Source organism: Lipophrys pholis (assembly GCF_963383615.2).
Source record: "Lipophrys pholis genome assembly, contig: SCAFFOLD_32, whole genome shotgun sequence".
In the NCBI taxonomy this organism is placed as follows: domain Eukaryota; kingdom Metazoa; phylum Chordata; class Actinopteri; order Blenniiformes; family Blenniidae; genus Lipophrys; species Lipophrys pholis.
Window position 1 is genome coordinate 57,789 of NW_028291980.1, and position 26,714 is coordinate 84,502.

The 26,714-nt window shown below is 43.8% G+C and overlaps 1 protein-coding gene across 1 annotated transcript in view; it reads left to right on the forward strand.

Annotated features, from left to right (window-relative positions):
• The first annotated feature begins 3,125 nt into the window (after positions 1-3,125).
• LOC308128322 (NACHT, LRR and PYD domains-containing protein 12-like) overlaps positions 3,126-26,714 on the forward strand; it is a 38,731-nt gene continuing 15,142 nt past the window's right edge. The window contains exons 1-11 of the mRNA XM_080494023.1: positions 3,126-3,267; positions 3,903-3,976; positions 5,242-5,361; positions 9,223-9,324; positions 9,401-9,479; positions 9,792-9,999; positions 14,652-16,437; positions 16,518-16,691; positions 22,217-22,399; positions 24,864-25,046; positions 25,342-25,524. Of these exons, the coding sequence (XP_080350149.1) occupies positions 3,933-3,976; positions 5,242-5,361; positions 9,223-9,324; positions 9,401-9,479; positions 9,792-9,999; positions 14,652-16,437; positions 16,518-16,691; positions 22,217-22,399; positions 24,864-25,046; positions 25,342-25,524 (3,062 nt within the window). The 5' untranslated portion in view covers positions 3,126-3,267; positions 3,903-3,932. The remainder of the gene's footprint in view (positions 3,268-3,902; positions 3,977-5,241; positions 5,362-9,222; positions 9,325-9,400; positions 9,480-9,791; positions 10,000-14,651; positions 16,438-16,517; positions 16,692-22,216; positions 22,400-24,863; positions 25,047-25,341; positions 25,525-26,714) is intronic.

The following is a 26,714-nucleotide window of genomic DNA, read 5'->3' on the forward strand; positions in this document are numbered from 1 at the left end:
ATAAACTTTTCTTAAACCTGAGCTTTAGCTCACAAATGCCCAAAAAATAGTACAATATCCATGTACCGGTAAATACATGTAAAACAGTAGTGCAACCGCAGTTAAATTAAAATATAAATGGATCAGGAGTCAGGGCAGCAGTGAGTGAGAGTCGGGAGAGAGAAAAACACACGGCGCTGCATATCGGCGAGTTAATAGTTCGTACCTGCCGATACCGATACCAGCTTTTAGTGTGGTATCGGCCCCCCTCCCGCTACTGGTATCGGTATCGGCACAACACTACTACTTACACTGAGAGAAATCAGAGAAACTACAAGCAAACTAACTGAAATGATCAGCGCAAAACAACAAATCAGAAAAAATTAGAATAGAGAATGTTGAAATCAATAGAGACCTTTCAAAATAAATGACATTTTTCGGAGGTTTCACTCAAGACTCTAAACCTCTGAATTTCCAGAAAACTGCTTCTAAGGAGAACTTCTTAAATAATCCCTCCATCTTGTACCCCCCTCATGGTGGTGGGGTACTGACGCTGATCCCAGCCTGCTATGGACGAGGACAGGACACACCTGGACAGGTCACCGTCTATCACAGGACAAACACACACACTCATGTTCACACCGAGGGGAAATTTACGTCACTGATTAATCTTACATGCATGTTTTTGGAGTGTGAAACCCACGGACACATGGTGAAACATGCAAACTCCACATAGAAAGGCCCCAGCTGGTATTTTAACCATTTCTCGCTGAGTGAGGGGGAAAACCACCGTTCCACTGTGTGGTCCTCTTCATCCATCCATACTTCCCTAATCTTATAGAAAATACCAGGGCTAGGTTATATGACCTATTTCACTAGAGGAATTAGCTGCTGCTATCTCAACACTGAAATCTGGAAAATCTCCAGGACCTGATGGATGATGTCATCTTCTTGGCTTTTGGCGCCCCAGCTCAGTTGAGTTGTTGGGTATCGGCAGTCTCCTCCCTCTTCCCTCTTCTTCCTGGTGTTTTCCCCTCTGAAGTGTTTCTTGTCTGTCTCTCTCTGCTGTCTGTGGCTGTGGCCTGTCTCTCTCTCCTATTTCTTTCTACCTTGCTGCAGGGCAAGGCTGGCCACGCCCCTCCTGCTGTTCCTCCTTCTCTGCCTCGCTCTGACTGGTACTTGATGAGGTCATTCCATCTTAGGGTGGGTCTGCCTGCTTGCTTTGCAGGGGGTCTAGGAGACGTCCGTCTCTTCCTGTCCCACAGTGAAAGCAGTGATTGTGTGTCTGCTTGCTAAGTGGTGTCCTCATCAGGGGCCGTAAGCTGTGTACTAAACATGTGTCCTGATGGGGAGACATCGTGATTGTGCAGAAATACCGGCGGAAGAAGAAGCAGATTAAAAATAAACGTGATCCTAGGAATAGTAATCTGAGCGCCTCGCCTCTTAAAGACGGAGGCAGAAGAATAAATATAAAAAGTTCATCCATTAATGCTTTAACAATCATTTTGGTAGATATTCCTGGTCTAAAACTCTGGTCTATTCTGGAGCATTTCCTCCTCCAGAAGCTCACAGAGCTGGCTGCATGTTTCAGCCACAATGTCTGGGGAACCAAACGTTCATATGCTGATGATTTTCTCTGAGCTGAACAAACTGAACGCTTCTCTGCAAGGTGGCCGTACACATGTATGACAGAATGGAAGGCTTTCTCCAAACCAGCAGAAGATGGAGGGAGCACGTCAGAAAGGGAAGATCCTCTATGTCTCCATCAGTGGAGGAACTGGCAGGTTCTGCTGTGCTCTCTCCTCCTGTAACACCAGCAGTTCCTGACCACTGGGAGGCGCTGGAGGGAGGATTTCAGAGCTCCTTTACTGAGATGGTTTGACCTCTGCCTGATGACCTCCGTCCGTCCAAGGACACATCAGTTGCTGCTCATCAGGGTCAGAGGTCCCACTAATGTGGGAGAATGTGAGCATCCACAGACGGCTTGAGGATTGACGTCACTTCTACATGTCTGCTTCAGATAAAAACATGAATCTGAATTATTCCAACAGCTCAGTGTCGTAGGCAAGAAGTCTGTTTGTAACAGGCAGTGGCACGGCCACCCTGCAGCTTGTTCTTGTTTAAAAACCTGAAAATATCAACCTGTGTATTACTTCAATAGCTTAGTATTGAATGGACAATAACACAGTAGCTCTGTTTATACATGGCGCCAGGCCAGCTTCATATAAAACACAGTTTCATACAATATATATAGTCGGGGTCCCTGCTCCGTCTCTGCATCAGTTTGGGGTCCTTGGCCTGGAAAACCTTGAAGACCCCTGGTTATGATACAAGCTCTGAAGTGTGTCTGATGTTGCTTCATAAAGTTTCAGTTACAATCCAGGCTGGTCAACGTTTCATTAGCAGCTGTTTGGAGCAGTTTCATATTTTATCTTTCAAATGTATTAAGTCAATTCAACATTTTAACTCTTTCAACATCTTTGCTCCTTTTTAGATAGAATTTCACGTCTTTTTTAAATTTTTTAAACCTCTTTTGTTTTGAATCTCATTTAAGGTTTTTTATCTTTGCTGTTGTAAGGTGTTTTTTCCCCATTACTAGTTTTTGCTTGTTATTCTTTTTCATTTGTTGTTTTTTTCAAAGTGGTTTTCACAAGAGACCAGATTCCTTTTGAAAAAGACTCTGGTGTGTAAATAGAATGAAAATAAAAGAGTGTAGAAGTGGTGGAAGCAGACAGACGGTGGGTGGAGTGGAGAGTCTTTGTTTCTCCACACAGACTGAAGCTGTCAGGCCAAACATTCCAACAGGTGAAGCTCCACCCCCTGTGACTCCACCCCCGACGTCAGTGCACCACACCTCCTCTCTCCGCTTATGTCACCAGGCCCCGCCCCCTTCTAATGTGAGCCCTTCTTCCCAGTGCAACCACAACACAATGTTGATTTCGGTGTGGTTCAGTGAAGCTTCAGGGAGCCGCTACAGAGGAGCTGAAGAGCCACATGTTGAACAGCTGTTCTAAGGGAAAACTTCTTCCTCCAAATAAAGTGTCAGACTTTATATTAAAGCTCCACCTTCACTTTAAAGTTCAGCTTGACGTCATGAAGCAGGTTTCAAACAGGTTTTCTCAGGAATGTCCTCCTTGGGGTGTGTCAGAGCAGGAAAGAGAACGTCGACGCTGTCAGACATCAGAGACGGACTGAGACAGACTGAGACGGACGAAGAGCAGCTTCTTCTCTCCACAAGTTTCCTCACACGTGGAAAAGTGTCTGTAAGAAGAATAGAAGAGAGTTCAGGTGAGAATCTGTCAACTCTTTAGAAGCTTCCACAACGGAGCAAAAGACTTTCTAACTTCTCTTTTTCTCTTTCATTCACACCATCACAAACCTCTGACAGCTGCTTTCTTCTTCTTCACCTGTTGGACAAACATTTCATCCTCCATTTAACTCCTTTCTTCACTTCTTTTCTTCTCCATGGAGAAACTCTGAAAACATTCAGCAGTGGGCGGGGCTTCAGCCCTCCTTCACTCTGATTGGCTCATGTTTGTGTCAAAACATTCAAACACACACACACACACACACACACACACACACACACACACACACACACACACACACACACACACACACACACACACACACACACTAACAACTCAATCATCTCATTATTTATCATCCAGACGCTTCATTTTTTTCCCTGAAAACTCCAACTGACATTAATCCTATTGATGGTTGTATTTTCCATGTTTCTATATTTTCTTCTCTCATCTTATTTCCTCTGTTTGTTCATTATTTATGCTTCTTGTTTTTCTTCTTTCTCTGTTTTGTCTCGGCGTGGTGTGTGTGTGTGTGTGTGTGTGTGTGTGTGTGTGTGTGTGTGTGTGTGTGTGTGTGTGTGTGTGTGTGTGTGTGTGTGTGTGTGTGTTGAGCAGGTTGGTGTGTTTCTCTCTGTCTGACTCAACATGTGGGACGTGGATGAAGAAGACCCACCAGAGTGTGTGGACAGGTAAGAGACGTCCCCCCCTCCTGCATTCAGTCAAACAGCAAACAGAAGAATGGACACTAAATGTAAACTCCATAGAAAGATGAAATGGAGTAAAAGTGGCTCTGCTGTATTGACACGTCTCAAGGCTCAGTGATTTCAAGTCATCCAAAGTGAGCTGAAGTGATTTCAACAGGCAGCAGAAAAAGAGCTGCAGTAAAGGACATGAGGTGCAGAGACATTCCACCGTCCCCATGATCAGTCCCAATGTGATCATGAAAGACACAAGGACAAGCAGTGGAAAGGACTAAGATTAGAAGATCATGTGTTGTCTTTCAGGTCAGAGTTTCTAACTCCTCTTAACCTGATCCAAGGTCAGAGCAGTGTCACCTTTCCAACAGGGAGTTTAAAGGAAGTGGACGTCTCCACATGACACTGAAGTCCAAATGTCCCACATCACTAACTTACAGTTTGGTCCACAAAGTTTGTCTCATTTTGTTCTGTATATTACCACAGGAAATAGAAATGAAACCCTCCAGACTTCAGCTTTAATTCAGTGGCTTCAACTAAAACATCCCATAACAATGTGAGGAACTAAAGGATTTGAACACAATCCCTTCATGTCAGAGGCTCAAAAGTCACTGAAGCAATGAAATAAGAGAGAATCAATCCTTCATCTCTCACACTTGTTGAAAAGCCTTTGCAGGCAATGACTGGTTGAAGTTGTGAACTCATGACGTCAGCAGGCGCTCGCTGGGTTTCCTCTATTTTAATGCTCTTCCAGGCTTCACCGCAGAGCCGCTCACTTCATGTTGCTTTGTGGGTCTTTCTAATCCAAGTTTAATCTGTAAGAGGAGAAATTCAGGTTCTATTGGATTGAGATCTGGTGACTGACTGGGCCTTTCTAATCCAAGTTTAATCTGTAAGAGGTGAAATTCAGGTTCTATTGGATTAAGATCTGGTGACTGACTGGGCCTTTCAGGAAGATTCTACCTCTTTTTTCTAGAATCCCCTCCTGGGTAGTTTTGGCTGGTGGTCCTCCTCACATCAGAAGAGAGTAAGGGGACGGTGTGTTGTGACGTTTGGGGACAGTGTCAGGTGATGGGTTGGGAATAAATTAGAAAGTGACGGGATCATCGGTGGTTGAAATGTTTGTCTCCTCATCACACAGTCATCAAAGTGTGTGTGTGTGTGTGTGTGTGTGTGTGTGTGTGTGTGTGTGTGTGTGTGTGTGTGTGTGTGTGTGTGTGTGTGTGTGTGTGTGTGTGTGTGTGTGTGTGTGTGTGTAGAGGTGAGAAGCTCAGACACACAGCAGGGTCTTCAGTATCCAGCAGCTTGTCTATGAAGAGTGACTGGTCCAAACCTCGTCCACCAGACTTCAGTGCTGAACCTGGACCTTCAGACACAAAGTAAGAAACTCTTTCTTTTCTTTTATTTCCTCAAAACCAGAGTGAGAGAAGTTGTGCTCACTCTAAGATTCACTTCCAGTATTTTAGTCCAAGAGTCCAAACTGCAAACTGAGCAGCAAAGTCTGATCCTCCACTCTTTCAAAAGTCCTATTTTGATGATGAATCTGCTTGTTTCAAAGTTTGAAGACAAGATTTGAAAGTTGTCAGTGATTGGATGATTTGGATGTTGGTTGAGAAGAAGTTCCAGAGTTGCTGGCTGAAGGCTCTGGACCTCCTGATGTTCATCCAGGCTGGAGGTCAGTGAGGCTGAGAGAGGAGGTCAGAGAAGTACTGTGGACATTGGTGAGACGTGAAGGAGGAGGGTGAGGGACAGAGGAGATCAATGAGGTACAGAGGGAGGAGCTTCATCAGGAACTTGAATGTCTGGAAAAGAATTGTGAAGTGAAGCTGTTGAACTGAAGTCAGTGGAGTTTCTGGAGAAGCAGGGTCATGTGAAGGATGGAAGGTGTTCTGATGATGATTCATGCAGAAGAATTTGACAGCAGATGGAGTTTCTGGAGGATTTGAGAGGGAGACCAGAGAGAAGGAAACAGGTGGAGGTGACCAGGGTGTGGAGCAGTGTGGAGATGCTGCTGGGTGAGAGGGAGGAGCAACAGTGCTTGATGTTACCAGGGTAGAAATATGCTGACTCAGTCATTCTATTGATGTGGGTTGGAAATAACAGAGTGCTGTCGAGGAAGACACCCAGACTTCTCACCCTGACTGGAGGGGAACCAGAGGAGCTGTCCATGATGGAGGACAAACTAGGAGCTTTAATGGACCTGAATCATATGAGGAGAACTTCTTTATCACTCCTGAGTTTGATCAATTAGAAGAAGAACCAGGACTTGATGTCCTGTAGACAGTCACTGATGGAGGTAGGTGGGAGGGTGAAGTTGGTTTGATGGAGACGTAGAGCTGAGTGTCGTCTGCATAGCAAAGAAACTTCATGATGTATTTATGAGAAATATGGACAAGTGGAGGAGATGGACAATGAAGAAGGTGGGACCAAGTACAGAGCCCTGGAGAACACCAGAGGAGAGGGGGATGGGGGGGATGTAAAAGATTTGAACTGAATGATTTTTAACTTTAAAGTTATTCGACCAGAATCCATTTGGGAAACATGAAACATGTAGGATCCAGTTTCAGTTGTTGATGTTGATCTCTGATACATTAATACCTTTCTGAATGGAATTCGTCATGACGCTCACACAAACACATAATTCCAGCATTTAAATTTAAAGGAACATACCAGTGTGTTGACCTCTTGCTGATTAATGATCAGTTTCACAACATTTAAGAATATTCTGGAGGTTCTAATCCTCTTTCTCTGAGAAAGTCCAGTCTTTTATTTTGGGCTGAATCGGTCCAATCTTGATCATTTTGCTTCAGCTTCTGCGACGCCATCTTTGATATCCCAGAAACCCTTGTGGCAGATTTCCCAAGATGATGTCAGTTAGGAAACATCAACACAGTTTGATGTTTTGTTTGTAAACATCAACTTTGGTGGGATCGATTTGGGAAACTGCAGGTTGGAAATGAGTACAAATGAGTGTTGATGGTGTTGGGATTTATGGTTGGTTATTAGCATTAAATTACTGTAAGTAATAGTTTACTGAAAGTAATAAATCACTGGAAGTAATTTATGAAAAATTTAAATTATTAATGGAAGTAAACAGTCATTTACTCATTAACAACTCCTAAAGTAATTGAGTAATTACTTACAAAAAAATGAATAAATTATCAAAAATTATTCAGCAATAAAAAAAATATTAATTTGCATAAATGTATTATCATATATACATATATATGTATTAATAATAAATCGTGGCACCACCAGATAAACTGGAAATAGCTAATACCAAAATATCAGTCTCGTATGTAAAACGTTTATTATAAGTTAGTCAATATTTCTGCGTAAAATATAACAATCTTAAATGAAATGGAAGGTGTGAGATCCGAGCACAGACTGTTACAAACCAGTGAATTGTCAACAATAAATACACAATAATCACCAAGAAGCGTACAATTCAGCTAACAGGCGTTTATTAATAAAATGTATTAATTCATAAATAATTCTGAAATCATCTCATAAATCAACACATTCAAATTGCAAACGACATCTAACACGGAGATCTAATCTATTAAACAGCAAACACTATGTACAAAGTGTGTGTGTGTGTGTGTGTGTGTGTGTGTGTGTGTGTGTGTGTGTGTGTGTGTGTGTGTGTGTGTGTGTGTGTGTGTGTGTGTGTGTGTGTGCGTGTGTGTGTGTGGGGTCTGGAATGTAATGACCTCGAACGTCCACCAGGTGGAGGCAAACGTTGGCGGGTCAGTGTGGTTACCGTGACGACCACTAGGGGCGTGCGGTGGCGCACAGAGGGAGAGCACAATGGCTTGATGCGTCCACCAGGTGGACGTCAAGAGGGATTGTGATGACCCACGCAACCACTAGAGGCGTTTGACTCGCTCTTTCTGGGGACGCAGTGGTTGCTTAGCGGCCAGAGAAACAAGACGTCCGTGGAGCGCGCATGCGCGAGGGTGGTCTCGGAGCGAGGCAGTCTACCGAGGGCGTAACAAAGGCCGGTTCCGTTGGCCCGGTTCTGAGCACCGGAGTCCTAAGTGGAGGACGGGACCTGCAGTTAGAACTCTTGTGATCGAGGCAGATGTGCTCTTGCAGCAGATAAAAGTTGGTTGCATGTAGCTGTGAGTCTGTGACCTTATCTGATCAGGTAAGGGGGGCGCATATCTGCGAGGCAGATCCAGGTTAGTAGAAGGAAGGGGGAAATAAGAAAAAGGGAAGACAAGAGAAAGACAGAGAATTCTGGCGACGCTCGGTTCTGAACCTGGTTCCTCCACAGAGAACTTCCAGTCTACTGGAACTCACTTGGACCTCTGGTTCTGAGTTGGAAAACCCAATTCCCGGACTTGGTTGGTGCGCGTGAACGCGCGTACACAAACATATGAGATGCTGCAGCCTTCTCAGCGGCACATTGAAACACATTGCATGTTAGCTTCACGGTAATCTAACAATATATCTCCCAAGAAAAAAGCTCTCACCGTCCGTGGTTTGGTGCTGTTGGTTCTGTGAAAGAGTGGTAATTCAGCGTCCTGAATTCAGAGGCTTGGCTTCAGCTGCAGGAGTGGACAGATGAGAGGATGATTTTGGAGAGGAGACGATGGCTCTGGTCTCCAGAATCCCCCCCCAAAAATAGAGGAAACAGAAGAAGTAGTCCAAACTGTGTCCTGCTCGTCCAGCGGGCTGATGTTGGTGTTTCTTTTGTTCCTACTTGGTGCTCTCTTATTCCATCCTGAGGCAAGCAGAGACTTGTGTCTCCCTCGATGGTCAGATTGAGAAGCAGAGAGAGTTGGTAGGAAAAGTTTCACCAAGCTTGAATTTCGGACCCCTGTGGTGTTTGGGCCGGATTCGACCATCCTCATTGGTTATCAACCTGGGGGGTTGAAAACTTCCGGTCTCTCTGGCTCGCTCCCCCGCTGTTTTATGGCCTGTTCATTGTTCCTGGTGTTTCTCCTCTGGGGGAGAATGCTTGGAGGGGTTCAATGGAATCTTCAGCCCAATAATGGTATTGTTTTTGGTGTTTTGGTTTATTCTCTCTGCAGAAGGGATCTGTTTTATGGGAAGTACATTTTGAAGATTGTTTTTCTGGTAGAGTAACTTTAAATGTCGAACTAAAGTTTATAACTATTAAATATCCTCACAGTATTTTCACAAAGTCTGACTTAGAGAATCAAAGTCTCAGTTCTTCCATGTATCTTCCATTGTTCCAGTAAGTCTGTTCCTGATGTTGTGTTTGTTTTAAGCTCTGACTCTGGGTTTCCATCCAGCTGTGTGTCCATGAAGAGTGACCGGTCTAAGGAGGAACCCTTAACTTTTAAATGTGAAGCAGGAAGTGGTGATGAGGGGTGAGAATCAGTGTTTGTCTCAGGATTCCTCATCACACCACACAGCAGCTTTAACAAAGTCAACATGTTTCTGCAGCGTGAGCCAGCAGAGCTCCCAGCTTCTCCGTGGTGGCTCCGCCCCTCAGCATCAAAGACATCTGGACTCCACATTTATGGTGAGAACACGTCTCCATTCAACACTTTACTGTCACATCATGAGACAGAAGAAGCTGCTGTGACTTCCAGCTGAAACATGAAACAGACACTCAGCTTATTAGATCCATTCAGGTCCAAAGTGAAACAGTCCAACCTTCATCCAGCTTCCAGGCTTCACTGATGCTTGAAGCTGCTTCTGCTGGAGATCCCACATGAAGTGTGATTTGGCTTCACATGTTGTCCATCCTGCTCTCTGCACTGGATTTACACTCACATCTCAATCTGGCTTCAGTTTCAGCTCAAAGTCAACTCCAGATGTTTCTCTGTTCCAGCTGCTGGAGGACAACATGGTGACTTTCATGAAGAAGGAGCTGAAGAAGATGAAGAAGCTCCTGAGTCCAGATTACCCAGCATGCTCAGAGAGTGAGAGGGAGGATGAGGATGAAGAGCAGAGGAGCAGCAGAGAGTCATTTCTGAGGTTCACCCTGGACTTCCTGAGGAGGATGAAGCAGGAGGAGCTGGCTGAGCGTCTGTGGAGCAGTAAGAGGATTTGATCTCTGTCAAACCCAGAATGATATTTTACCAGCTCTCCATTTAAAGGGTCCGGATCCCGAGCCCCCACTTTTTTTTAACAGACAGAGGACAATCTTCTCGGTGTCTGTTTAAGCTGGCAGGCGAGGAGTTTAGCTCTGAATACTCTCAGTTTTCATTCCAGAGTCATCCCTCTCTTCATCTGGATATGCCACCCAGCACAGCAGCCCAGCTGATAGGCCGACGTAGCAACACCCTGGTTCACTACTGCTTTCCTCTGGGTTCCACCAGCACTTGTTAGGTTTCAGAGAAATTCTTTAGTGACCTGGTGTAGGTCTCAAGGACATGGTTTTATTTACTCTAACTCTGCTGGAGTAACCTGTAAGAGTCTTTTGTTTGGAGCACACATCAGTACCTTTAAATCCCGTTGAGAACGTTGGAAATCAGGACTGTCCACCGTTTAGTACTTTAATTACATGATGTTCTGCTTTATTAAAGCTTGGGCAAGGGCAAAGCATGCAGCAATAATGCAAGTAGATTAATACTGAATATTACAATGCTTTTATAGAGTACATCAAATGGTATATAAGTAAACATAATTAGTTTTAAACTAAAGTAGGCCCGCAAGTGAAAAAACATAAAATATCTTAACCTGGACTTCCATTGAGCTCGGTGAGACAGAGGGGAGACGTTTCCAGTTCATCCTCTCTGCAGCACCTCTGTGGTCGTGGTTTTAGCAACCTGCCAGCAACTACTGCTGTGAATGAGAGGAGAAGAAAACTGAAGTGTCCCAAGCCGCTACATTTCCTATAATATCAACTATCAAAAATCCAGAATCTTGTTCGTAAATGGAAAAATCTTGTTCAAAAAGGGAAAAACAAATAACCTGGGAAAATTGGGGAAATTTTGAACTAAAAACCAAGATAGAAATCCATAACACTAAAAAATGGGAAGAACAGGAGCTTGAAAATTTTTAAAATATAGAGGGGAAAATTAATAAATTGGAAAAAATATAAACAACAAAACAAAGAAAAGAAAAAGAAAAAGAAATAGAAATAGAAATAAGAAATAAGAATTTGGAAAACAAAAACAAAGAGGAAAAACAAAGAAAATGAAAGCTGTAAGCAGCGTTTGTCGGGACCTCGCCCTATGGCCCGTCGGGGCCTTTAAGTGTTCTTCACCTGGAAATCACACAGGTTCCTCCCCAGGTGTCCCTGACCTGGAACCTGGTCTTATCTCACAAAGAGCATGCCATCTCCTGCTCCTGCTCCTCCTGCACCTCCTCCTCCTCCTGATCCTCCTCCTCCTCCTGCTCCTCCTGATCCTCCTCCTCCTCCTCCTCCTCCTCCTCCTCTTCCTCCTCCTCCTCCACCCTGTGCTGGAGGCTCCGCCCCCTGCAGGGATTTTTGGGATCATTATGTTACATTACTGCATGGAAGTGAAGCCAGAGTGTTTTATGAAGTAATCATGGAACATGATTGTAACTAACTTCACTTCCAGGTCTTGTATGGCGTTCTGACCGCAGGCTGAGGTCTGCATGAGGCAGCAGGGGGCGCTCCGCTATGAGACGCATCATTAATAGAACTTCTTTCTCATGAAGCCAGACTTATGCTTCATCAGTAACTACTAAACAAACCACATACTACTGTAAGTGAAAGCTTGGATTTGTGGGCATAAAATGAGCCCCTCCCCCCCTCACCCGCCACCGAGCGCTCTGGAACACCCACTGGGCAGGGTGGTGGTGGTGGTGGCAGTACAAGGCAGTATCTTCCAAAGCTTCCAAAGTTGTGCTCTGTTTTTCAGCCGTCCTTTTAGAAGATTTACAGTCCAAATGATGTCTGAAGGTTTGAGTCAATTAAAGAAATATTAAATTAAAATCATTAAAAAAAGATTCAAGCTCAACCCAGGTTTAAAAACAGAGTTGGACGAAATCAAGATGATTAAAATATGTTGCGAGTCCAATGGCCGAGTCAAATAACAAGGAGTGGAGACAAGTGTTTCCTTTATAGCTGTCCAGCCTGGAAGCATAGCTGGAGCTCGTGACGTCTGGTTAGTAACAGGTAACTTGGTTCTAGTGGTCCGGGTTAACATGCCCAAGGACTAGGCAACAAGGCAGGAGCTTCAAAAGCTGAACTCGGCTTTATTTCCACTATTGCTCTACAATCACGGGATACGAATCCCTGTGAGCAGGCCAGCTCTGACCGCATCACTACCAACAACACACGGAACTTTAGACATAGAACTATAGACACAGAACCACTTCATAGAGCTACACTTAACAGATTCTTCCATGAACACACCTTTCTCCTACATCACAGTTGGATGTTTTTCAACTCGTCACACGAGGGCAGTATTGCAACACAAGTCCGTGTGTGTGTGTGTGTGTGTGTGTGTGTGTGTATATGTGTGTGTGTTTGTGTGTGTGTGTGTGTGTGTGTGTGTGTGTGTGTGTGTGTGTGTGTGTGTGTGTGTGTGTGTGTGTGTTCCGTCTCAGCTTGGCATGCAGCCGTGAGAGAGAATCAGCACTGCCGATGCGGACCTCTTGAAAAAACGATTGTTAATGGAGAACCGTTTAAAATAAAAACAAAAGTATCCCCTCATTCAAAACACAAGACCAGTACCTATGCATTGGTGTAGTTTCATCAACCTGTGAGCAGGTTTAGTATGTAAAATGTGTGTTGAAAGCCACGTGGAAGAGTAAGCGGATTCTGTGTTCAAAACTTTGATGACTAATAAAAACAGAACCGCTCCACCACTGAAAATGATATTGGGGATTATTGAGGAGGAGAGTCTCCTCTGTCATTTAGTAGGTTTCTGAAGTCAATAGATATTTGTGCTCATAGTAGCTCGCATTCGCAAATCTTTGAAAGACAAATTGCAGACTTCCTGTAAGATTTAGGTCAGGGGTACCAGTATTTGATTTGTAGGGCTTGCTGAGACAAACAATTGAGTTTTGGTTTGATCTCTCTACGACATTCCTACGGGCCGTGGTCGCCATTTAAGTGTTTTTGGTGGCTGTTGTAGTATTTGTAGGTGGCGCTAGAGAGCACAGTTTGGCTCTCTGGGGGTTAATTTTTACATTTTCTTATGTTATCCAGTGTTAATGAGCGTGCCAAATTTGGTGAGTCCTTGAGCATGTTTATGGGGTCAAACGTATTCTCTTTCAGAGGTTGAGGGCCATTTTTGGTAGAAAATTGTACTTTGAAAGGCAAACTGCGGACTTCCTGTTGGATTTAGGTATGGGGTACCAGCACGGGATTTTTTGGCCTTGATGAGACAAACAATTGAGTTTTGATTTGATCTCTCTACGACATTCCTACGGGCTATGGTGCCCGTTTTGGTTTTTCTAGGTGGCGCTAGAGAGACATTATAGCATTCTGGGGTTTAATTTTTACATTTCCTTAATTCTATCGCCAGTCTTTATGAGCGTGCCAAATTTAGTGAGTTTATATGCAAGTTTGCTGCAAAGAAAAGAGAAGAAGAAGAAGAAAGATTACGAATACAATAGGGTCCTGGCCTCCAGGCGGCCTCGGCCTTTCTGCTCGCTCCCTAAAGAAAGAAAAAAATGTGAAAAAAAAGAGAAAATGCTGTAATTGAGAAATCTGAATTCTGAAATCCAGGTGTAAATGGTATAATCCACAACATAAATAAGGAAGGGAAAATCAACTAAAGCTTTTTAAATTCAGGATGTGGGGTGTTTAGGAAGGATATTTTGCATACCTGCAATGAACGACTCTGCTTGTGGCTTGGTGTGGTAATCTTCACTCCACAGAGTATAATCCAGAGAGATTTTTCTGCTTCAAGTTAAACACTTTCTGACTGTCAATATCTATTGTCCAAAGCAGTCCTCTGATCCTACCAGGCAACGGGGAGTCCTCTCCCTACAAAATACCCCGAAATACCCAATAGCAGTTTGGAAACATCTTTTCTAGCCCTGATTTACGTACAGACTTACATAATGGCAACATACACAGTCACCTTCACAGGATTGGTGCCCACTTTTCACCAACCTTCATCATTGGTTTCACAACTTTGAACATTACATAACATTTTTGCATAGGTGTACGTGACTTCTAACAGGCATCACTGCTGGGAAACGTCCGCATTTTGTGAAAGTCGTTACAACGATTTTTCTACCTTTAGTACATTTCAAAAGTTTTTCCAATAATAGTCCAATTTGTATGATTAAAAACACCTTTCCCAACCATTTGAATCATTACCTCATTACTAACGTCTGTTTCATTTTCCTTTATCTCACTTTGACCTCGCATAGTCAAACACAGATCATTAAAACACATTAACACTCACACATTTATAGCTGGTGCATTGAAAGCTGGCTGCACTCTGCTGCTTTGTTATTTCACATCTGGTAAAACCATTTCCAAGTCCATCCAGAGAACAGAGGTCATTTCCAGGTCAGACACAGAAAGTGTGAAACAGGCAGAAAGTCCAAAACAAGCAGCAGAGAAGAGGAGACATGAAGAGAGTTCCTGAACTCTGCTGCTCATGTGATGCAAACATCTGCATCAGATCAGAGGCTGTTTGGTTTCCACTGAGGAGCTGGGTGGAGCTGATGGAGGAGAAACATCTCCACTAACACACTGTCATCTTCACATTCAATGTCAAACACACTCAACTCATTCCTGGTTTCTTCTTTTCAGGAACTTCTGCTGGAGTCTGCCAACAGAAGGTGAAATGTGCCCTGAAGGAGAGGTTCCAGGTTGTGTTTGAGGGGCTCTCTAAAGCAGGAGAGTCCACCCTCCTGAAGCAGATCTACACAGAGCTCCACATCACAGAGGGAGGGACTGCAGAGGTCAATGAGGAACATGAGGTCAGACAGATTGAAACAGCATCCAGGAGAGCAGCCAGAGCAGAAAGCAGCATCAGACCAGGAGACCTCTTTAAAGCCTCACCTGGAAGCTCTCCACCAATCAGAACAGTGCTGACAAAGGGAGTGGCTGGCATTGGGAAAACAGTCCTGACACAGAAGTTCACTCTGGACTGGGCTGAAGACCAAAGCAACCAGGACGTCCACTTCACATTTCCATTCACCTTCAGAGAGCTGAATGTGCTGAAGGAGAAGAAGTTCAGCTTGGTGGGACTTGTTCATCACTTCTTCACTCCAACAAAAGAAGCAGGACTCTGCAGCTTTGAAGACCTCCGGGTGGTCTTCATCTTTGACGGTCTGGATGAGTGTCGACTCCCTCTGGACTTCCAGCACCCTGAGATCCTGACTGATGTTACAGAGTCCACCTCAGTGGATGTGCTGCTGACAAACCTCATCAGGGGGAACCTGCTTCCCTCTGCTCGCCTCTGGATCACCACACGACCTGCAGCAGCCAATCACATCCCTCCTGACTGTGTCGGCATGGTGACGGAGGTCCGAGGGTTCACTGACCCTCAGAAGGAGGAGTACTTCAGGAGGAGGTTCAGAGAGGAGCAGCAGGCCAGCAGGATCATCTCCCACATCAAGACCTCACGAAGCCTCCACATCATGTGCCACATCCCAGTCTTCTGCTGGATCACTGCTACAGTTCTGGAGGAGGTGTTGAAGAGCAGAGAGGGAGGAGAGCTGCCCAAGACCATGACTCAGATGTACATCCACCACCTGGTGGTCCAGGCCAAAGTCAAGAAGGTCAAGTATGATGGAGGAGCTGCCACAGATCCACACTGGAGTCCAGAGAGCAGGGAGATGGTGGAGTCTCTGGGAAAACTGGCTTTTGATGAGCTGCAGAAAGGAAATCTGATCTTCTATGACTCCGACCTGACAGAGTTTGGCCTGGATCTCAGAGCAGCCTCACTGTACTCTGGAATGTTCACACAGGTCTTTAAAGAGGAGCAAGGCCTGTACCAGGACAAGGTCTTCTGCTTCATCCATCTGAGCCTTCAGGAGTTTCTGGCTGCTCTTCATGTCCATCAGACCTTCATCAGCTCTGGAATCAACCTCCTGGATGAACAACAACAAACAGTCCTGATGGAGAACAATCTCCACCATCTCCATCAGAGAGCAGTGGACGAGGCCTTGAAGAGTCCAAATGGACACCTTGACTTGTTCCTCTGCTTCCTCCTGGGTCTTTCACTGCAGACCAATCAGAGTCTCCTCCGAGGTCTGCTGACACAGACAGGAAGTAGCTCACAGACCAATCAGGAAACAGTCCAGTACATCAAGGAGAAGCTGAGTGAGAATCTGTCTGCAGAGAGAAGCATCAATCTGTTCCACTGTCTGAATGAACTGAACGATGGTTCTCTGGTGGAGGAGATCCAACAGTCCCTGAGATCAGGACGTCTCTCCACTGATAGACTGTCTCCTGCTCAGTGGTCAGCTCTGGTCTTCATCTTACTGTCATCAGAAGAAGATCTGAAGGAGTTTGACCTGAAGAAATACTCTGCTTCAGAGGAGGCTCTTCTGAAGCTGCTGCCAGTGGTCAAAGCCTCCAACAAAGCTGTGTACGTGGTTCATGAACAAATATGTAGAACTGAGTCCATGACACACATTGAACTGGTTTTCATTGTTGGTTCTTCTTCAGGTTGAGCGGCTGTGGTCTGTCAGAGAGAAGCTGTGGAGCTCTGTCCTCAGTCCTCAGCTCTCAGTCCTCCAGTCTGACACATCTGGACCTGAGTTACAACAAGCTGCAGGATTCAGGAGTGAAGCGGCTGTCGGCTGGACTGGAGAGTCCTCACTGTAAACTGGAAGCTCTCAGGTTCTGACATTATTGATCATTAATATCCACCACTCTCTGTTCTCCTGCTCACATCTCTAGAACATCAGTAAAACATCTCAGTAGAACACTGCAGCCTCTTGATGTTTTCTCCTCTATTAATCAGGAAGTAAAACTACAAAGTAAAGTTTCCAGTGTAAGTTCAGGTGGAGAGCAGCAGCTTTACTTCCTCCACTCACTGTGTTTGTGATGCTCCATGTCACAGAGTTCTGCCTCAGACTCTGACACCGACACGACTACGAGCAAGAACACCACACATGAGACAAGCACAGCAGCAGCAGGACACTCACTTCAGGTGTGCTCCTGTGGCTGGATGAAAATATCATCACTTAGGAGGCTGAGGATCCACCAAGGAAAGAGAGGAGGATGAGAGAGCAGAGTCGAGAGCCTCACAGTGAGCAGTACTTCTTATGAAGCAACCAGTCAAATCAGTGGAGTGAAGCACAGCAACGGGACAAAATAGAATAGAATAGTTTATTCTAGTGATGGCCAGATGAAGCTTCATGAACCACTGTCTTTACTTTCTGACCCTCACACAGAACCTGTGTAGTTTTCTTCTTTTCATTTTAAATGAATATAATCTTAGGAATCCTACTGTCACTACTTGCTGTCTTATTAATGTGTACAAGGGTGGATTAAATGTCGACCTCTTCTATGTCAGGAACTCTGAAATTCTTCATCCTTTATGATTAATTGTGTTAATTGATATTAATATTACTATGACTTCAAATTCCAATGAATAGTTTTGTACAGTATATCTTGATGAGACTGATATAAATTGGCATCATTTCCTGTTAAACAGGTGGTGCCCCGAGGTTATCTGATGCACATCAGATTCCATTTTTTGTTCATGATCCATGGCTCTTTGATCAATACTAATCAGTGTTGACACAGTTACCTTGAAAAAGTATTCTAATTACTGATTACTAGTTACTTTACTAATTACTTGTTTTTAAAAGTAACTACGTTAGATTACAAGTAACGTTTTAGTTATTTTCAACAGCTGCCGACAACACCCCATCCTCTGAACATAAAAATTACAACCGGTTTTGCCAAAAGCTCTGCTGACCACTGCCTCCTGCACCTGCTGATACATATTTAACCTTTGACCTTCATTCTTTGTTGTATTTATATCTGACTCACGCTTTTATTATCAGATTGTTACTATTGCAGCTAGTTATTTATGTGGTGATGTAGTTGTAGTCTGTTGTTGCACTATTTATGTATTCATCTATTTATCTATTTATTTATTTATTTATTTATCTATTTATCTATATATCTATTTATAGATTTATATATTTGCACTCTCTGCGCTATTCAACCTTTTAATTACCCCCCAAGGGGAAAAATGAAGTCTTTCATTGATTGATTGATTGAAAAAGAAAAAAATGACAAAAAGAGTTCAAAATCTCTGCAGTTCTTGATGCAATGATATAGTTTAGTGTTGATATTTCTTGGTTCCAATTATTTTATGTCACCAGATCGAGTTGGTCTGTGATTGGCTCAGAGTGGAGAAGGGGTCGGGTCAGGTCTGACTGCATGCTCTGTGTGTGTCTGTAAAGGCCTCTTCATAGTCCATAAGAACAAGATGAAAGTTCGCAGTGCAGGTCCTGCCGAAGAAAATGACGTCATTTCCTTCTTCCAGCTTCTTCTGGCTGAAGAAATTAGTTTTGGCTTTTCCAACCTCCCTGGCCGAACCATGTGGGAGCCGCTCTGCCGAAACTGCTGCTCTGCCGTGTGCTGCTCATGCGTGTTCCAGTATGCTCATGACTATCAGTCATATTTTAATCATATTTAGCTCGTAACATCGCTACTGTACGAGCGCTGCAGCTCGTTAAAATGTGAGAGTGCAGGCTTACATGATGCACCTGAACGCATCACGAACAGCTGTCAGCTCCTGCAGTTAAAACCGGACCAACAACTCTCTTTTATTGCTGAAACAGTTCAGAGGAATGTATTTCTGAAAGCCCTGGAGGCCAGAAATAAACTGTGCAGTTGAAAAGTTTAAAAGCCTAATCACAGACGTGAGGCTGCTGTGAGGAAGCGTGGCCTGCTGCGGGGGAGTGGTCTGTTGTGAGGGGGCGTGGCCTGAGAGTTCAGCAGCTTCTTATCGGAGTATGACCTGTCCTGCAGAAAAAGCTTTTTTTTCAGCATCTGGCTGAGTCACTGCTGAACTTTCTTCTTGTTCTTATGGGTTGAAAAAGGGAGAATGCAGGAGCCTTAACGATGTCAATGTAGAGCAGTTCTCTGGAGGCTCCATCCAGAGGGGTGTTGAAGAGTCCTTTAGTTTGGAGGAGAGAACGAGCAGCCGCTTCTGTTTAATAATAAAGTGTCTTTGTAGAGAAGAAACTCATCCTGCTGGACACCACAATAGTAATGCTACAATACTAATGCCACAATAGTAATGCTACAATAGTAATGCTACAATAGTAATGCTACAATAGTAATGCCACAATACTAATGCTACAATAGTTATATACCAATGGTAATGCTACAATAGTTATATACCAATGGTAATGCTACAATAGTTATGCTACAATAGTAATGCTACAATAGTAATGCTACAATAGTAATATACCAATGGTAATGCTACAATAGTTATGCTACAATAGTTATGCTACAATTGTAATGCTACAATAGTAATGCCACAATAGTAATGCCACAATAGTAATGCTACAATAGTTATGCTACAATGGTAATGCTACAATAGTAACACTACAATAGTTATGCTGAAGTAGTAATGCTACAATACTAATGCTACAATAGTAATATACCAATGGTAATGCTACAATAGTTATATACCAATGGTAATGCTACAATAGTAATGCTACAATAGTAATGCTACAATAGTAATGCCACAATAGTAATGCCACACTACTAATGCTACAATAGTTATATACCAATGGTAATGCTACAATAGTTATGCTACAATAGTAATGCTACAATAGTAAATCTACAGCAATAACACTCCAATAATAACACTCCAATAGTAATGCTGAAATATTATCGCTACAATAGTAATGCTACAATAGTAATGCTACAATAGTAATGCTACAATAGTAATGCCACAATACTAATGCTACAATAGTTATATACCAATGGTAATGCTACAATAGTTATGCTACAATAGTAATGCTACAATAGTAAATCTACAGTAATAACACTCCAATAGTAACACTACAATAGTAATGCTGAAATATTATCGCTACAATAGTAATGCTACAATAGTAATAGTAATGCATGGTGACTTGGAGAAGTAACTTTAATCTGATTACTGGTTTGGAAATAGTAACTCGTTAGATTACTCATTACTGAATAAAGTGGTCATATCACTGTTACTCATCATCATCAACAGTCAAATTGCCTGATGTACAACCAGTGTTCCCAACAACATCAACTGTTTACAAAACAATCAGGACAACAGATTGTAATACAGACAGTCCAGAGTACAGAGCTAGGGCAAGGTGGAGGTTCTAAAGCCTCCACCTAATCGATGCCAGGTGTGCAGACACAGTTTGTGAACCGGGCCAGGGAGAGTGGCAGTAGGAGGAAACATTTATTGTGGTAGAGGAACTCAGTATTGGGCGAGTCATTGAGGACAGGAATCAACAATTGGACTGTGGATATCAAATAAATACTTTGACATGTCCAAAGGAAAAACTGCTGATTGGACCTGATCAGTGTTGCTCCTGAATACGTTCTAAACAAGTTACCTGTCCTCACCAGAGCAGCACCTTAAATAGGTTAAGGTGCTGCTCCACCTCCTCAGCCTTACTCCACTTGACTCTTTTCTCACCTTTGACACTTTCCCACTACATGATGGTCCCTGCTACCAGGTACTTTCATGGTAGACCGTAGTACACTGAGGTTCCAAGCGAGCGAAGACGAGAAGACGGCAGGCTGCTCATTCACCCGCCATTTTTTAAACCTGAACACAATAAAAAACAAAAACGGACCAAAGTCCGCAGCTGTCCTAGTGAACGCTGTTTAACCACATTTCTATTAGAATTTAAAGTATCGTATGGTTTGTTTTTCTTATTTTAACATCAGTAGCTACTAACAGCTTGTGGCAGAAGTCACCAGTTAACAGGAGCACCAGTGAAACCGAAACACCGGACAGTGAAGCATCACATCGGGGTGATTACTTGTGCATGACGGAGAAAGCTCCGATGACTCCGCCCACGCCGTGGTCGTTCTATTGTAATGGAAAACAAGTGAGGCTGAGTGGAGTAGAGGCAAGGCCAGTAGGGTCAAGTGGAGTAAGGCTGAGTAGGAGCTGGTGGAAAAGAGCTATTTATTACAAGTGACTGGGAATCAGAATATCTAGACAACAATGTGAATAAAGCTGTAAGAAATGCAGAATTAGGAAGAAATGTTAAACAAAGAAAACAATAACAAAGATCATCTATTGATCAAAGAAGGATTAAAAGATTCTGTCAAAAGGAAAAATACAGGATACAGAGAATCTATAAAACACTAAACTAAAGAAGTGGCACATAAATATGTGAAATACAAAAATAAGTTAACTACAACTAAGAAATGATTTAAATAAATATGAATAAAAGTGGTGAAATGTAAGAAAAGCAGAATCCTATTAAAGACACATGTAATCTATTAAAGAGTGTAAAGAGAAAGACCCAGAGACATTTCATTAGAAAGGAAGAAATCATAGAAATTATTATCAAATGTAAAACCAAATCTTCAGATTGAGACTAAATGGAGATGAAACCAGTAAAGAGGGTGATTGAGTTTATCTCCAAACTACTGACACACATCTGGAAACTTTCTCTCTTTATTCAGGTTGAGGGGCTGCAGTTTGTCAAAGATTACTGCATAGTGACAAACCATTTAAAGACATTGGTCGTACTTAAGACAGGCTGTATCTAATGACATTTTTTGTGTTCTCTGTTTATTTGGAAACGTATCGAACTACATGGTGGTATCGATATCGATACCAGAATGTTGGTATCGTGACAACACTAGTTCTATGTTGTATAGTTCTATGTTTAACCCTTTATTTTACCAACAGCTACACTGAGATATACCCCAAAGTTATAAAATATTCAGGAAACAAATGTTGAAAGGTTTGGAGTTCAGTATAGAAGAGTTTGGAATGAAATATTCACACTTGTTCAACATTAAAAAAAAACTTTTAGAGTTTAAAATATTTAGGAAAGAATAAAAACACAATAACTATGTGTGTGTGTGTGTGTGTGCGTGTGTGCGTGTGTGCGTGTGTGCGTGTGTGCGTGCGTGCGTGCGTGTGTGTGTGTGCGTGTGCGTGTGCGTGTGCGTGTGTGTTGTGATCCAGATGTTGGAGGACAGAGATGGACTGAGCTCTGCAGCATGTTAGTGATCAGCATGTTGATGAGACTCTTCTCCTCCTGGTGGCTTCAGCTGTTTGGACTTTACATTTCTAAACTCTTCCAGTCTGAACCTTCTTCAGTCTCAATGACTTCAACATCAAACTTTGTCCTCTAATCTCTCTTCTTTCTCTCTTTATTCAGGTTGGAGTGGTGCAGTTTGTCAGAGATCAGCTGCTCTTCTGTGGCCTCAGCTCTGAAGTCCAACCCCTCCCTCCTGAAACATCTGAAACATCTGGACCTGAGTTGGAACGAGCTGCAGGATTCAGGAGTTGAGCAGCTGTGTGGTTTTCTGGAGAGTCCACTCTGTAGTCTGGAGACTCTGAGGTCAGACTCCATGTTTGAGTTTGTGTGCAGTGAAAGTTGTGTTGACACTAAAGGTCAGACATCAGGCTGATATGAGATGATCCACACTGAGGATCTCCATGAGAAACTGAGACTTCTTCTCTGGGCTTTAGTCCTGTGACTGTGGCAGAGCCGTGTGGAGCTCCACATTTCAAAGCTTGGTAGAAGAAGCAAGGTGCTGCAGTGGAGAATTCTCCGTCAACCTCTGACACGCTCCATGTTGAGCTTCAGCTTTCAAAGCAGGCTGATCTCTCCTGGATGAAGAGTCACTGATCTCCCAGCTGGAGCTCCAAACTCTCCCTCACTCTGCCATTGTTGCCCCCCTGACCCAGTGTGTGTCATGTAGGGGTGTGATTCCATCCTGTAATAGGAAACAAAGAGGCAGACCACTTGAGCTGGGGTTTGGCTCGGCTGCAGGATTTAATATGCTGCTGCCTCTGTGCAGCTTTTAGGCTCCTTCAATCGCCATGCGCCCTCTGCTGGCCTTTTAGAGTAACACACTACTGCTTTCACCTGAAAAGTACTACTCTGTTTGAGCCTTTTAAACTAAAAATCAAAATCAGAGCAGCATGCCAAACCAAGGGCTGGAACATCCGCGGGTATTCTGCACTCTGGCAGTAAAATCTTTTTTTAATTGCAGATGTTTGAGCTGAAGTCACCATTATGAGGGACCGAGCAGAAAGACCAGGACCTCCAGAGGAGGTCTGGACCTGGAGGCCAGGACCCTGTTGTATTTGGAATGTTTCTTATTAGTTTTTTGTAAAAAAAAAATAAAAACCTGTATAAAAAAACCCTAAACATGCTCAAAAACTCACCAATTTTGGCACGCTCATTAACCCCCAGAGAGCCAAAATGTACTCTCTAGCGCCTCCTAGAGAAACCAAAACAGCGACCACAGCCCGTAGGAATGTCGTAGAAAGATCAAACCAAAAGTCAATTGTTCGTTTCATCGAGCCCGACAATTCACATGCTGGGACCCGTGTCCTAAATCTGACAGGAAGGCCACAATTTGCCTTTCAAAATAAGATTTTCAAACACTAGCTACTCTGAGCACGAATATCTATCGACTTCAGAAACCTATTAAATGACAGAGGAGACTCTCCTCCTCAATAATCCCCAATATCACTTTCAGTGGTGGAGCGGTTCTGTTTTTATTTGCCGTCAAAGTTTTAAACACAGACTCCGCCTCCTCGTCCAGTTTAAAGGTTTTGTGCTTTGAATGACGCGACACTTTGTTTTTATTTGAAACGGTTCTCCTTTAACAATCATTTCTTCTTGATGTCATGTGAGATTCTTTTCTGTGTAGCTCATGAATAGTTCTGAGTCTGTAGCTCTAGAAACAGCAGCCGAAGGTTTTAACTTCTTTTTTTCCACACCTTCAAAAGAATTGTACTCACGGTGAGTCCAGGATTCCAGCAGGTGGCGCCACTGATCCATAAAGCCTGTTTTATTCTTGACGTGTCCGCGAGCTCTGTACGGCTCCGTGCCGCCGAATGACGTCATTGTAGCCTCCAGGCCCCTCCGAGCGGCCCTGTTCACGCTGACGTCACCGCTCCATGCTCCTCCAACTTCTTGTGACTCCAGTAGAACCTGTGAGGTGTGGAGCGGTAAGAGCTCCACCCTGTACTGAGCAGACACGTCACTGTGCACAGACACATATTTAACTGTTAACACACCGTGATGAGGGACAATGACAACCTACAGAAACACTCTGATTCTACTTTTCTTTCACATGAAGCCGTTAAAAGGATCATTTTATGGCTCCAAATCCAAGCTTTCCTTTCCAGTAGTATGTGGTTTGTTTAGTAGTTACTGATGAAGCTAAAGTCTGGCTTCATTAGAAAGAAGTTCTATTAATGATGCGTCTCATAGCGGAGCGCCCCCTGCTGCCTCATGCAGACCTCAGCCTGCGGTCAGAACGCCATACAAGACCTGGAAGTGAAGTTAGTTCCAATCAGGTTCCATGATTACTTCATAAAACACTCTGGCTTCACTTCCATGCAGTAATGTAACATAATGATCCCAACGATCCCTGCAGAGGGGCGGAGCCTCCAGCACAGGGTGGAGGAGGAGCAGGAGGAGGAGTGTGTGTGTGTGTGTGTGTGTGTGTGTGTGTGTGTGTGTGTGTGTGTGTGTGTGTGTGTGTGTGTGTGTGTGTGTGTGTGTGTGTGTGTGTGTGTGTGTGTGTGTGTGTGTGTGTGTGTGTGTGTGTGTGTGTGTGTGTGTGTGTGTGTGTGTGTTGTGATCCAGATGTTGGAGGACAGAGATGGACTGAGCTCTGCAGCATGTTAGTGATCAGCATGTTGATGAGACTCTTCTCCTCCTGGTGGCTTCAGCTGTTTGGACTTTACATTTCTAAACTCTTCCAGTCTGAACCTTCTTCAGTCTCAATGACTTCAACATCAAACTTTGTCCTCTAATCTCACTTCTTTCTCTCTTTATTCAGGTTGAGGGGCTGCAGGTTGTCAGAGATCAGCTGTTCTTCTGTGGCCTCAGCTCTGAAGTCCAACCCCTCCCTCCTGAAACATCTGAAACATCTGGACCTGAGTGTGAACCAGCTGCAGGATTCAGGAGTTGAGCAGCTGTGTGGTTTTCTGGAGAGTCCACTCTGTAGTCTGGAGACTCTGGGGTCAGTTGACTGTCTGTTACTGTTGTAGAAGGAGAAATGTTTGTGAGCAGCTGTGATGTGAGACTCTGATCCTGCAGTGAGAGATGGACTGAGCTCAGCAGCTTGTTACTGATGTGTGTGGACATGAGGAGGAGTGGCAATGTTGTGCTGACATGTGGAGGATGAGTGTGATGAAGATCCACAACAACAGAACAGCTCATTGATCAGGACACAGTAATGTGGAGCTGCTCATTTCTCCATCAACACATCTGATTGGTTCTCCTCATTCATTCTGCTGCTTTCTCTCTTTATTCAGGTTGGAGTGGTGCAGGTTGTCAGAGATCAGCTGTTCTTCTGTGGCCTCAGCTCTGAAGTCCAACCCCTCCCTCCTGAAACATCTGAAACATCTGGACCTGAGTAGGAACCAGCTGCAGGATTCAGGAGTTGAGCAGCTGTGTGGTTTTCTGGAGAGTCCACTCTGTAGTCTGGAGACTCTGAGGTCAGACTCCATGTTTGAGTTTGTGTGCAGTGAAAGTTGTGTTGACACTAAAGGTCAGACATCAGGCTGATATGAGATGATCCACACTGAGGATCTCCATGAGAAACTGAGACTTCTTCTCTGGGCTTTAGTCCTGTGACTGTGGCAGAGCCGTGTGGAGCTCCACATTTCAAAGCTTGGTAGAAGAAGCAAGGTGCTGCAGTGGAGAATTCACTGTCAACCTCTGACACGCTCCATGTTGAGCTTCAGCTTTCAAAGCAGGCTGATCTCTCCTGGATGAAGAGTCACTGATCTCCCAGCTGGAGCTCCAAACTCTCCCTCACTCTGCCACTGTTGCCCCCCTGACCCAGTGTGTGTCATGTAGGGGTGTGATTCCATCCTGTAATAGGAAACAAAGAGGCAGACCACTTGAGCTGGGGTTTGGCTCGGCTGCAGGATTTAATATGCTGCTGCCTCTATGCAGCGTTTAGGCTCCTTCAATCGCCATGCGCCCTCTGCTGGCCTTTTAGAGTAACACACTACTGCTTTCGCCTGAAAAGTACAACTCTGTTTGAGCCTTTTAAACTCTATTTGAGACAGTAAAATGTAATATATCTATAGGGGGTCTAGATTTAATCACTTTGAACTTATTTAATTTATTGTTTTAACCCTGAGCTGTAATTTAGTCCTATTGACTTTTTAACATCTTTTAAATACGCTTTAAATTGCTGCACCTTTTTTTTTTCATCCTTAACACCGGGGCTCCTCAATTACTTTTCCTCGAGGGCCAAAACCAGAGCAGCATGCCAAACCAAGGGCTGGAACATCCGCGGGTATTCTGCACTCTGGCAGTAAAATCTTTTCTTAATTGCAGATGTTTGAGCTGATGTGACCATTATGAAGGACCGAGCAGAAAGACCAGGACCTCCAAAGGAGGCCAGGACCTCCAAAGGAGGCCAGGACCCTGTTGTGTTTGTAATGTTTCTTATTATTAGTTCTTTGTAAAAAAAAACCTGTATAAAACCCCTAAACATGCTCAAAAACTCACCAAATTTGGCACGCTCATTAGCAAGGGATGACATTATAAGAAAATGTAAAAACGAACCCCCAAAGAGCCAAAATGTCTCTCTAGCGCCACCTAGAACAACCAAAATGGCTACCGCGGCCCGTAGGAATGTCGTAGAGAGATCAAACATCAACTCAATTGTTCG